The sequence below is a fragment of the Elgaria multicarinata genome, chromosome 4, assembly GCF_023053635.1.
Source record: "Elgaria multicarinata webbii isolate HBS135686 ecotype San Diego chromosome 4, rElgMul1.1.pri, whole genome shotgun sequence".
NCBI lineage: Eukaryota > Metazoa > Chordata > Lepidosauria > Squamata > Anguidae > Elgaria > Elgaria multicarinata.
In genome coordinates this window covers 99,825,099-99,837,790 of record NC_086174.1, presented here as the reverse complement: position 1 = coordinate 99,837,790, position 12,692 = coordinate 99,825,099, and the positions used below count along the sequence as shown (strand labels likewise).

Below are 12,692 nucleotides of genomic sequence, written 5' to 3'. Positions count from 1 at the left end.
TGCCCGACAGCTAAAGCTTGGACGAAATTGGGTCATGCAACAGGACAATGATCCCAAGCACACCAGAATGGCTGAAAAAGAAAAGAATCAAGGTGTTGCAATGGCCCAGTCAAAGTCCAGACCTCAACCCGATTGAAATGCTGTGGGGAGACCTTAAGAGAGCTGTGCATAAACAAATGCCCTCAAACCCCAATGAACTGAAGCAACATTGTAAAGAAGAGTGGACCAAAATTCCTCCACAACGATGTGAAAGACAGATAAAGTCATACAGAAAACAATTACTTCAAGTTATTGCTGCTAAAGGTGGTTCTACAAGCTATTGAATCATAAGGTGTACTTACTTTTTCACACATGGCTTCTCCATTTTGGCTTTATTTCTGTTAAATAAATCATGTCACGGTGTAATACGTCATGTGTTGTTGTTCATCTGAGATATTTTCCTAATTTTTAGACCTGCTAAGGAACAGATGGTTGTTATTATGTCCTGATATGTAAAGTCATACAATTCCAAGAGGGTGTACTTTCTTTTTCAAACGACTGTGTAAAATCAATATAGCATCAATATAACAATCAACAGTTCTTAAAAATTCTTGGTTTAACATTCATCTTCTGGGTAGGCCTGATAGAAGAGATTAGTCTTTATGGCTAACTTAAACTTGGAGAGCGTGTTAAGTTGACGAATCTCCTCCGGCAGGCCATTCCATAGTCTGGGGGAGACAGAAGAACAGAAGTAGCCTCAAGATACCTCTGCTCTTTATTAGTGGGTAGTGGCATTAACTGGTGTTTGAGTGAACACAGCATGTTCACCAGCCTGACAGATTGCTTGTGCACCAGAAAGGACGGTGGAAAGAGTTTGTATGCTGCTATCTTATTTCATTGTAAAAACGAGTCGAACAAACAACAATCAATTTTAAGCAAGAGGCATTATCCCCTCTGCTAAGGCATTGTTACAAGCCATGTTCTTATTTATTATCTTTCAATGGACTTGCTACTCGTGTACATTATTTTCATCCAAGCTTGAGCTGCACAATAAATCAGCCTCCCCACCTTTGTCCCACAACCCATAAAACATCTACAAAATAGTATTAAAAAGCTGGCGGATGGCACACACTCATACAACTGCAGAGGAAGATAAAACCTATTCTGTTTACTTTGGAGCATGGTAGACGGTCGCAGACTTATTGTCTCCATGGAAATAATGGTTTATAATAATGGTAAGATAAATAATATTTTTGAGCTGGGAGGGTGTTATCTCTTGTTCTCAAACCAGGGAATTACTACTTTCTCTCCTGTATGCAACTAATAACTGTTTGTATTTGTAGAATATATATCATATAATACAATGTACATAAATCAGTACATGGATTTTAAGATTATTACACAAATTGATCCAAACGTTTATTATAAAACTGCTTTATCTCCCCTTCTATTTAGATAGCACAGACTGATTTTACTTTCCCTGGTTCTAGGGCCTGTCCATAGGGTAAAGTGCAGGTAAATGAAAATACATTGCAAAACCAGCTTCAGTTAGCACACTAGCATCTATCTTTTACAAGAATAGCAGTGGTGAGTGGACAACTCACCTGCAGTCGTGTCTGTAAATGTTATTTTTTCTAGCTCAGGAAAGGCCAACACCACTGAGTCACATGAAGCAGTAAATTATATTTCCCATACATCTTTCACTACCTTGTCTGACCTTCAACTTCTTATCACATAACGAGGCTAGTTTTTGTTATGTGATTGCGCTGCTCAGGTACTGTTGCATACAGAAAATAATCCAACCTCTGTTTCTGTGTCAAAAGAGCATATTTCTAGTCCTTAAGGGCACAAGCCTATGCATTTTAAACAGCAAATTAAATTAAGATTGGCTCCTTTACATGTTTCCCCCCTGGGTTTTTCTTTCTCTATCTTTCTATATGTTCCATAGACAACCACTAGGTAACACTGTGTCGTAGTGAAATTGCACAATTAAATGATATTTCTGTGGCAGCATAGAGGCCATTCAGAAAAAACACTGCACTTTCCCTGTTAATAAAAAAATGTGATAATGGTCACAAAGCACAGGAGAGGTCCTGGAGGATGACAAGATCATGCAAAGGACCTGCAAACTACCATGAGAGAGTGATCATAAGTGCTCAATAAAAGCCTTGTGTAAAAAGGCTCATCTTATTTAGTAATGTGAATTTTCTACTTCTCTCTCTGAGCTTTGATCTGTGAGAACTTCTTCATGCATGCAAGCCCCCAACTACATGATGCTGTTATGAAGCGATCATCACACCTGTGAAGTGTAATGAGGATTTCTCCTATATTTCAGGATTGTATATTGTCAACAGCTATGGGGGGGTGGGGGGAAAAGTCATCTAGCTATTATAGTTTTCATAAAAATGTACTTGCAGTTTTCAACTAACTTTCAATCCTGGAAGGACTGAAAACATCCCCCCCCCTTTGGGAGGCTGTTACAAGACCAGGGAGGGGGGAGGGATAACATTTTCTCCTGGCGGACCCCTTCTTTATGTGGGTTCCTCATGGAAAGAGTTTCTGATAGGCTGCCACCAGTCAAGAGGAACTTCCTGAGATACTCCAGTCTGTCCTCTGCTTGGGAAGTTTCTGAGCCCTATTGCCAAGGATCCCTCCCTTCAGCCCAGCTTTGGGGGTGTCGGGGACGAAAGGAGATTTGGACTTCCCTCCCAGAAACAGTGAGCTTACCAAGACGCCTTTTAAAATCTTAAAACACAAGCAGTAGCTTCGCAACCAAGCAGACTTTTATGTGGGGTAGTGTTCAGTGAGAAATCCTTTTTAGAACAACACAACACAATGTCCAAATATGAAAAAGTTTATTTAGAGGGAAAGAGAAACAAAGGGGGATAGAGATCAGGAAAGGTAACAATCGCACAAATTCCAAATAAAATGAAAAAGTCTACGTTATCTAGTCACATGGATTGTTCTAGAGTTTCAAGGTGGTTTGTCAACCACCCAAATCATCCATCTTCGCTGGATTTGGATATAATGACAACCCACACAGGGTGAGGGTAATTATGCTAATTAGGCAGCTTATGACTGACATGCATAGTGAGGGAAAATAAGCCACTGGCTGAGTGTGGGTTGTTGTTGAATTATGGGTTAACCTGTTGTCCAAACCCAGGACATTTTCCATAGGGTGGCATGTTAACCATCCAACAACAACCCATGGGTTCTCAAGGTGGCATATTTCAGAAAATAAGCCACACTATGTGGTTAACCAACCACAAACAACCCACAATTCAACAACAACCCATACTCAATCTGAATGCTGGTTAATGAGTTGTGCAAACCCAGCCAGTCTAACTTTTCTAGTCACGTGGCTTGTTCTACGTTTTTAGTGTGGTTTTGTAGACTACCCTAGCCACCCACCTTTGTCACATTCAAACATCATAATAAACCACAGATGTATCTTACAGACTGCACACCCAACTATGAAAAAGAAGAGTGAGTAGTACAGGCAATGGTGACTAGCTTTTGGCTTCCATCATGACCTTCTTGAAATTTAACTGACCATTAACACATTTGTGAAGGAATGTGCAATAAACCAAGTCTAAAACATGGTATTGCATACGTCCGGGGAATGAAAATGTTTCACTTTCAAAGCTAGCAGACAGCAAACACTGTACATAAATAAAACCACAGATATAATTTCATATAGACAACATGGGATAGGGGAATTAAATTGCATTCAGTTGGTAGTATCATCTGTGATTAAACACAAATCAATTGACAAATTCCAGAAGCAGGCCTGCATTTAATTGCAAATAATAAAACTACTTCTCTTGCCTGTAGCCATTATTCTTTTTAAAAAATATTAGCCCTTATTTTCAGGAAGATAAAGATGAACATGTAGCTCCCATAAGATTCATGCTCTTTCACAGCCTTGGCTTTATCATTTCAGACACCTACAGCACAATCTTATGCAGGTTTACTCAGAAGTACATCCCACTGTATTCAGTGGATCTGACTCCCAGGTAAGTGTGCCTTAGCAGCAAACCTTAGCTCAAAAAAGCAGCTGCTGCTGTTATCTCCTCTGGAGTGCTGGTCTCTGTTACACGTGCAGAGATTCCAGCTGCTGCTGCTTTCTTCCTCACACTTCCAATTATAGAAGTAGTTCACAGGGAAGGCGTCCAGCTATTGCCAACACAATTTGCAGCTCTCTGCGGCTTTTGGATTTGCTCTTTCCTCTCCACCAGAGAAGTCAACAGGGCCAATTTGTTCTCACATTGTTTAGCTTTGTGAATTTCCATTCTCTGTTTCACCTGAGAGCCACCGGTCTCTTCAGGCACTCTAATTTTAGACCCCAATCTATAAGGTGCTGAACGCTTTCCATTTCGAGATGCACACACCCTCACCTTCACTATTTTGGGTTTAAAAACAACTTGCTCTAAACAAAGATGGTCACAGACATTTTGGTATGAGTCAGAAAATCCAAGGAGCTGACATCCTCACACTGGCTGGGTTCACACAACGCACCAACCCACACTCAGTGGTTGAGTATGGGTTTTTGAACTGTGGGTTAGCATGTTGTCTGAACCCAGGACATTTTTGGCAGGGTGACTTGTTAACCCTGCAGTGAGGTTTATTTTTCTTGAACAAGCCACTTTGGCATGATTTATTGTTGGGTTGTTCAGGGTGGTTAACAAATACTGCATGGTTAACAAGCCGCCTGAGGAAAATGTCCTGGGTTTAGACAACACACTAATGCACAGTTCAACAAACAACCCCACGGTTCAACAAAAAACCACATTCAAATACTGAGTATAAGTTAGCATGTTGTGTAAACAGCACCACTCAGTATGGGTTAGGATGTTGTGTGATTGTAGAGCACACCCTGCCTGTAAAGAATGTTGTCATATGGATAGATACGCCCACTTTCCAGTTAACCCAGCACACCAGGTATCGACACAAGGCACAATATGTTTCTGGATTTATTGAAACTGGAGCTTCTGCAATTCAGCAGTGTTTTCTCCAGTGAGACAGTTATCTAGGAGATTGCCTGTTGTAATCTGCTTAATCTTATGTAAACTGCCCAGAGCACTTCGGCTATGGGGTGCTATACAAATGCAATTAATAATAATTCATCCTATTCTCCAGTTGACTGTGAATTTGTTTTCATAGTTCCTCAAATAGATACTCTTGTTAAAGCTGGGTAGTTATAGTGAGAGCCATGCTCAAAGGCTTTGAACCCTTACCTGGCATACACAGTGCTCGTAGTACAGTAAGACTGTGTCATGTTTCTTACATGTGTGATTGTATATTTAATTAAAATGTTGTATGAATGAATGGTGATGTGGGTGGAAATGCATGTTGCTAACTTCTATGCATTAATAAGATCTGAAAAGATCCTCTGCACCTACATTTGGATGTGGGTAGAAGCAAGATTTGCATGACTTCAGTCACTAATATGGAGCACAATCTTACAGGTCAGATGCCATTCCAAAAGCCCGAGTTGTTGTTTTACTGACTCTTAGGCCCAGTTCACACACGCATGTCCATCACTTGATGACTGTGGCATCCAATGATCTTGTGTGAATGTATCCTCAGATGCACACGGTGCTTTTCAGCAGTCAGTCATGTAGCTACACTAGTTCCGTGCAGGAATGTACACTCTGCATACCATTCCAACCATTTCTTCCCCCTAATACAGCCCCCCCCCCAATTTGGTGCCATCCATATGTTTTGGACTGCAACTATCATAATTCCTGGCCATTGGCCTGTTTGCTAGTCTGATGGGAATTAGTCCAAAACATCTGGATGACACCAGGTTGGCATCTTGCCCTCTTTCCTTCCTGGGTTCTCTCACAGTAAGGTTTTTGTGAGCACAAGCTGCCAGTTCTAGAACTGGAATTATAGACATCAAGAACTTTACTTCTCAACATCTGCTAGAGATGGAGGCTATATTGTATTTTATATTATGGTTTTATATTGTTGTTTTATACTTTGAATGGTTTTAATTTTTGTGAACCGCCCAGAGAGCTCCGGTTATTGGGCAGTATAGAAATGTAATAAATAAATAAATGGCTGGAAACATCTCAAGACTGTACATCTATGCAGCTAAACATTAATATAGTTTTACCTGACAAAAGAAATGACTTGGAAGAGGTGGCTTATCCTCAAATTCCCATTTTCCAAAACAAAACATTTTTTTTTGCTGTGCGATTAGCTCCACATCAATACAACAATGGCCAGGTTTATATCCCAGGATCACCCCAAGATCATCCCTGTGCATCCAAATGACACACAGGATCCCGGGAGCAGGCAGGGACGACCCCTCCATTTGCCTGGGATAATCCTTAGGTCTAGGCCTAAGGCAGTCCTTTGAGATATGGGCTCAGGGACAAGGCTTTGTAGTTGAGGCCATGCAGAACGGGTTCCTGAAGGAACTGTTGGTATTCCCTCCAGGGGTTCCTTCCTCCTTACTGAGACTGGAAGGTGGACTCCCATCTATTAAGGTAAGAATCTTTAAAGTTTCTGTTAGGCAAAGGACTGCTGAAAGTCAAGGAAGGAAATCCAACAAAACAATGTTGAGCAATTTTCCGAAAATGGATGGGCCCATGATTGGTTATCAGTGTCACAGTTCTATTCTGGAGAAGCTCAGTCTACCTTAGTTCATAAGGATAAATGGTTCAGCAGAGACAGAATTTTTGAGGTCGATTGTAATGAAACTGTATGGGCCAGCCAATTTCAAGCATTTCCTCCCATGGTTCAGCCTTTTCGAGAGAACGATACTTCTAATGGTACCTCCATGAGCTGACTTTTGTTGTACAAAGCCATTTACTCTCCTCCATTTTCAAAAAACGCCCTTGGCCTATTTGGAGGGTTCCCTATGCACAGTGGTTGTGTATATGTGGCACTGGGGAAGTAGAAGATGTAGTACATTGCGTTATACTGTCCCCTGTAAAAAGAACTAGGGCTCAGCTTTCTTGGGGATCTTTTTGAAAATAAGAGCTGGATGGCCTCCAGCTGATATTATCTGTGACCTGTTGGCAGACTATAGTAATTTCATTACAAACAAGGTTGCTACCTTTGCAGTAGCAACACAAAAAAATCCATCACCATGTCTGCAGTGATGATCTGTTATAGACCTTTTATAAGTGCATATTTGTGTTTACTGGTATTTTGTAGTGCTACATTTTACATAGCATTGTATTTTGTAATGGCCTTTGCGCCAGAGATAAATTCAATTACTTCAATTAGCTCCATGGGACTAGAAGGGCCTTGAGCCTGCTTTTCAAGATAGCACACCAAACAGCAACACTCCTTTTGAATTCAAATGATTCCCTTTTTCCATTCACTGAATGAGGCGACTGAATATATTTAACAACTGCCCATATAATATTGGAAAAACTGATTAGATGGTTTGATTAAATGCAAAGCAGGATAGGGTGCTTGTACCATTAAGGCTTTGGCACAAGAGGGAATTTCAACAGATGTAGCTTTTATTACCTGCGTACATATCAAAATGTACCATTTGAGATTCTTCCATAAGTGTTCAAAGGATACAAGAATCATAGAATAGTAGAGTTGGAAGGGGCTTATGAGGCCACTAAGTCCAACCCCGTGCTCAATGCAGGAATCCACCTTAAAGTATACCTGACAAATGGCTGTCCAGCTGCCTCTTGAATGTCCAGCTGAAATCTGGCTTCCTATAACTTGAGCTCATTATTCTGTCCTGTGCTCCAAGGTGATTGAGAAGAGGTTCTGACCCTCCTCTGTATGACAACCTTTCAAGTACTTGAAGAATGCTATCATGTATCCCCTCAGTCTTACTTTTTCAAGGCTAAACATGCCCAGATCTTTCAGTCTCTCCTCATAGGGCTTTGTTTCCAGACCCCTCATCATCCTTGTTGCCTTCCTCTAAATCCTCTCCAGCTTATCTGCATCCTTCATGAAGTGTGGTGCCCAGAACTGGACTCAGTACTCTAGATGTTTTGGATTCCCCCCTCTGAGAACAGAAAGGCCAACGTCAGATGGTAAGGTGTGACAGCACAAACCCACTCCTAGCCACCAAAACGTCAATGGCCCTTGCGCTCCGATGGTAGTAGAGGCAAAAAGGGGGGCATTCTGTGGGGCATGGAGAAGATTGGATCCACAGGATTTATAGCCTTCCCATTCCCCCAACATGTCCCTGGAATTGAGGGACATAAGACACCACATTTGAAGCCAGCATATATCATTTTCCTCCCATTGCAACTTTTGAGAGGCAAAACATAAAAAATTAAATTAAACAACAGCAAATGAAGGGGGTCAGTCCCTTCTCCACTGCTGGCACAAGCATGGCAGGGTTTTAGATAAGGCAGTTCCTCCACCTCTGGATTTTCCCTATCCCCAGTGGTACTAATGCTCTGCGCCAGTATCCAGCAGCCAAATACAGTATGTGGTGCAAGACAACAGTCCTGAAACTAAAAGTAGAACAGCTACACCTGAATCAATATATATTTCAGTTTGTCACAAAAAAAGCAGGATCAAGAAGCTGACACAATACAGCAGCAGTTTGCTCTTCATGGGCATGATGCCAAGGATTAAAAGACATGAACCGAGAGGGGAGGGGAAGGCAGCTCTTAAGAGCTTTGATAACCAGGGTTACAGCTAGTAAGCCAATACAAACAAGAAAAAATGTATTTGATTCAAATGCCATTTGTTTCAAACATCCGTAATTGTGTCAAATTTAAAAGAATGCCTATACCCATAACTCATTTTTCCCATTTGTTATTTTGCCTCTCTTTTAACCACATGCAAGAACTACACACATTCTCTTATTTCTCAGAAGAAAAACAAAGAGCAACTCTGCTTTGCTTTAATGAAAACGATTTACAGAATGCTCTTACGGCAAAAGCTTCTGCAGAGGTCTGAAGAACCAAGCGCTTCTGAACAAATTTTACTCTAAGTTAGGACATCTTCATAGATTTTGTCAATAACCACTTCACAGTGGCATACCCACTTCACAACAGCATGCCCAGGATGGATTGTGAATGTGAAAGTGACAGATAAATGCAGATACCACTTAAATTAGACACATTTAATGTGGCTGGGGTGAAACGAGGGGATTAGATGTGTAGTTTACAGAAGACTCCAGGAATGTCAATCAAGATTTGTCAGGCATGTTTAACTAGGTTTTAGAGCTTTTTTGTCTACATGAGGAAAGATCTCCACAGCAAAAGGGATGAAGAATTTTAGTAGAGCAGTCACATCCTTCAAATCTAAAGAGTATTCCTCTGCTATTTTCTCTGCAGTCCATGTCTGTGGAGACTGGTGATGATTACTGAGAAGGGTCAAGACTTCGACTATTGAGATTTTGCCTTTGGGAATAGTCTGAATATCCAGCTGACCCAAACCGCCTACTTTTGTAAGCCTGCGTTCTTCTTGCTTAGATGGAAGGCTTTCTCTTTTGTTTACCTAGAACACAGGAAATTTAAAGCCGGAAGTTAGATTTGAGTCCATGAGTGTCACATGTTCCACCATGCCTTAAGTACCATGTTTTCCCTTTTAATAGAATGTGAAACATTCTAAATCTATTTCTGCTCTGAAAAGGTGGTACTTAGGGTATTGCTTTCTACACAAAGCTTTTATCGCACTACCTCATTCTCGGAATTTTACGAGAGTTCCTGTCTTCCTCTTGTAACTCACCTGTGTTTTCATCTTTTTTCTTACCCAAGAAAATCCATTAAGGAATAAAAGATGGGACTTCATCCCATGCTTTGTAATTGACAGTGCTATGAGCCCTTCATCTGAAAGTACCCCCACGCTGCAATCCTCTCATCCTTGAGAGGACATCCCAAAGGTCATAGGTTTCAAATCTCCTCCTTTGAGAGTGAAGTAAGACATCTGACCTCAAAAGTGGAGATCCAACCTCACAAACATGCCCCCAGCCACTATGAAAATGTCTGCAGCCCTGGCCACTTCAGTGTTGGTACAAGGGGAAAAGGGCATTCTGTGGGCATACTGGGGAAAGGTTTGGATCTGCAAGATCGATAGCCTTCCCATTCCCTCAACGCGTCCCCAGAACTGGAGGGGGGGGAGGGAGAAACAGAACTGTAAAATAAAGAATAAGACCTGGAAGTGGGGAAGAAGGGAAAGAAAAATGCTACTACCCCCTTCCTTCCATCTTGCCACACAAGAGGGCTGGACTGATAGCTTGCAGAGGAGTTTTGAGATGAGGCCAAGGCTTGCAAGGTGCCCAACCCTCTTTTAAAGCACCATGAACAGACATGGAACTTTACAGAGTAATACGCAAAAAGACAATGTGTTCCTGCTTGGCAGATTTGCCCTCTATATGACAAGGCTAAACACATGAACCCCTTGCAAGTGACAACGAAAGAGGAAAAGCTACACAAACTGTATTAGTTCAAACAACAAGAAGTTTTGTGACACCTTAAAGACTAACGCATTTGTTTTGGCATCAGCTGTTGTAGTTTATAGCCCATGTCATCTTTATGCACAATAGCCAGCTCTGGAAAACGCATGCGTTCACATTACCATTGCAATTTAGATCAGCCTTCCTGACCTGACACTCCAGATGTGTGTGGACTACAGTGCCCATCATCACCAGCCAGCAAGGCCATAGAAGTCCTCGGAGTTGTAGTCTGACACATCTGGGCGGTGCTCAGTTGGGGAAGACTGATCTAGATTATTCTTTTCATTTACCTCCTTGTCAGCTTTTTATGTTTTGCTGCTGCCTGCAGCCATCTCTTCTTAAGAATATTTGGGTGTGTGCTGATCGATAACATCAAAACCTTGATGAACAAAGAGTTCTTTCATTTCTCAAAGGTGCGCTTAAGATTCCCAGACATCTTTTCACTGCTTCATCTCTGATTTCTCATGCTAGGCCGTAGCAGGATAGCCACGGTCCATAGTGTTAATGGTATGGACCATCATAATGCTTAGGCCTTAAGAGGGCTGCATATGGGTCCTGGGCTGCAGGTTGTGCACCCCTGATATAAAACAGCAAAAGTGTCTTAACGTTCCATGACAAAAACCTGACACTACTCTCATTACAGATACATATAAGAAGAGTTGAGCATGCATGTATTCCAGAAAGGTACCCTGACTCACATGCATGGCTGGATCTCTGGAATCAACATAGACTTCCTTTAATAAGGTGTGAAGATGGTTATCTTTTTTCTTGATCTCTTTTTGGAGTCTGGTCAAGTCTAGGGAAAGAGAGACTACAATTATTTACCATTTTCCCCTAGCTTCAACAACATATTATGGTTCTTCCTGAAATCACAATTCATTCATCTTGTTTATATATAAAGAGTACATTTATTTTAATACAATACAATTTGCACAAACTTTAATAACAATACACATACTAATGTTGCTTTTTTCCGGAGTGGGTGGGTTGGTGGTATTTCTTTGTATCCCCCCCTTTCTGCCAAAAAGTAGCACTCAATTACAGAATAAAAATTATTTAAAATAGCACCCAACCAAAAGTCCTACAACTCCCAGCATTCCCCAGCCAGCATGGATAGCTGGGAAATGTAGGGCTTTTTTCTGCTAAACATGCCTAGGATTGTGCCTTCAGTCACTTAAATTTATATGCCAGACTACAGCTCCCAGCCTGCAAATCCTGCCAGACCACGCATGCGCCAGGTCATAATCGCGAAGTAGGAGCGAGCAGCTTTTCTGGAGGGATCCGCGCGGCTTCCAAATGTTCCTAGCACAAGGGGCGGCGATTCAGGGTCACATTCCAGGGGGCCCTGAGGCAGCGGCCGTCGCGTCGCTTGCGGGGCGCTCAGTTTTGGGAAAGGGGTTGCATGCCTCCACCATCAACATTTACCGCAAAGGCTGCAGGCTGCGTCCAGCGTCTGCAAGCCGCAGCAGCCCCAAGGCTCAGCAGAGTCCTACCGCAAGGACAGCTCAAGCCCCCATCCCTCATGAAACCCCGCTTCTCTTGCGCTCCTCCCATCCCGTCCCCTTGACTTTAAGCTCCTCTGCGCGCGCGCACAAGGCGGCGGTGGGGCGGCAGCCCCAGCTGGAGGGACATCACGCCCCTCTCCTGCCGCCGGGCTCCTCGCTTGGGCTCTCGGCTAGCTCACCGTCCCGCGCGGCTGCAGTGGGGTAGCGCGGGGCAGGCCTGGGCTTGGCTTTGGCGATCTCCCGGTGCGCTCGGTTCTCCAGGTTGAACTTGCTCAACGCGCGGGTCACCCTGGCGCCCATCATCCCGGCGCACGCCGCCTGCACTTCCGAACGCGACCGGGAACTGTCTAGTCCGGGTCGAGCATGCGCAGAAAGCAGGGAGCCGCTGCGGGAGGAAAGCGGCTGCAGGGCGCCCCGTAGTGGGCCGGAGGCTGAGCCGGCTCTGAGCCATCACGGTGGCGGACGGGCAAGTGGAAAGCCTCCAGACGGAGGGCTCCCGGCCGCTCCCAAGCCGAAGGCACTGTGCGGCGGCCTTCTGCGGATGCTTCCAGACGGGGCTGTGATGGCGCTGTTGCACCGCTTGCCTCATTCTGCAGGGCTGCGGCGCTGTCCACTCGGAGTTTCCCCATGTTTTCTTCTGTCTTTTCTCTTACCACAGAAAATTTTCTGCAGTATAGGAGAATAGGTGGGGAAACACAAGAGTTTTTTAAAAATAATTTAATTTAATTTATAAGAACAGCCATGCTGGATCAGACCAAGGGTCCATCTAGTCCAGCATTCTGTTCACACAGTGGCCAACCACCTGTCAT

The 12,692-nt window shown here is 43.1% G+C and overlaps 1 protein-coding gene across 1 annotated transcript; it reads right to left on the bottom strand.

Annotated features, from left to right (window-relative positions):
- Positions 1-8,806: 8,806 nt before the first annotated feature.
- Positions 8,807-12,196, bottom strand: NDUFAF4 (NADH:ubiquinone oxidoreductase complex assembly factor 4). Its single transcript, XM_063125763.1, has 3 exons — positions 12,063-12,196; positions 11,077-11,174; positions 8,807-9,420 (listed from the first exon to the last, which is right to left on the bottom strand). Exons 1-3 carry the CDS (start codon positions 12,184-12,186, stop codon positions 9,130-9,132), a joined length of 513 nt encoding a protein of 170 aa, XP_062981833.1. The 5' UTR covers positions 12,187-12,196; the 3' UTR covers positions 8,807-9,129.
- Positions 12,197-12,692: the final 496 nt, after the last annotated feature.

What these genes read in the sequence shown, in the direction of transcription:
- NDUFAF4 (XM_063125763.1), bottom strand. Translation starts at nt 12,186, where the DNA reads ATGATGGGCGCCAGGGTGACCCGCGCGTTGAGCAAGTTCAACCTGGAG. An exon ending in CACTGCAGCCGCGCGGGACG is followed by an intron (nt 11,175 to 12,062) that starts GTGAGCTAGCCG and finishes CTCTTTCCCTAG; the next exon opens with ACTTGACCAGACTCCAAAAA. An exon ending in CCAGAGATCCAGCCATGCAT is followed by an intron (nt 9,421 to 11,076) that starts GTGAGTCAGGGT and finishes CCTGTGTTCTAG; the next exon opens with GTAAACAAAAGAGAAAGCCT.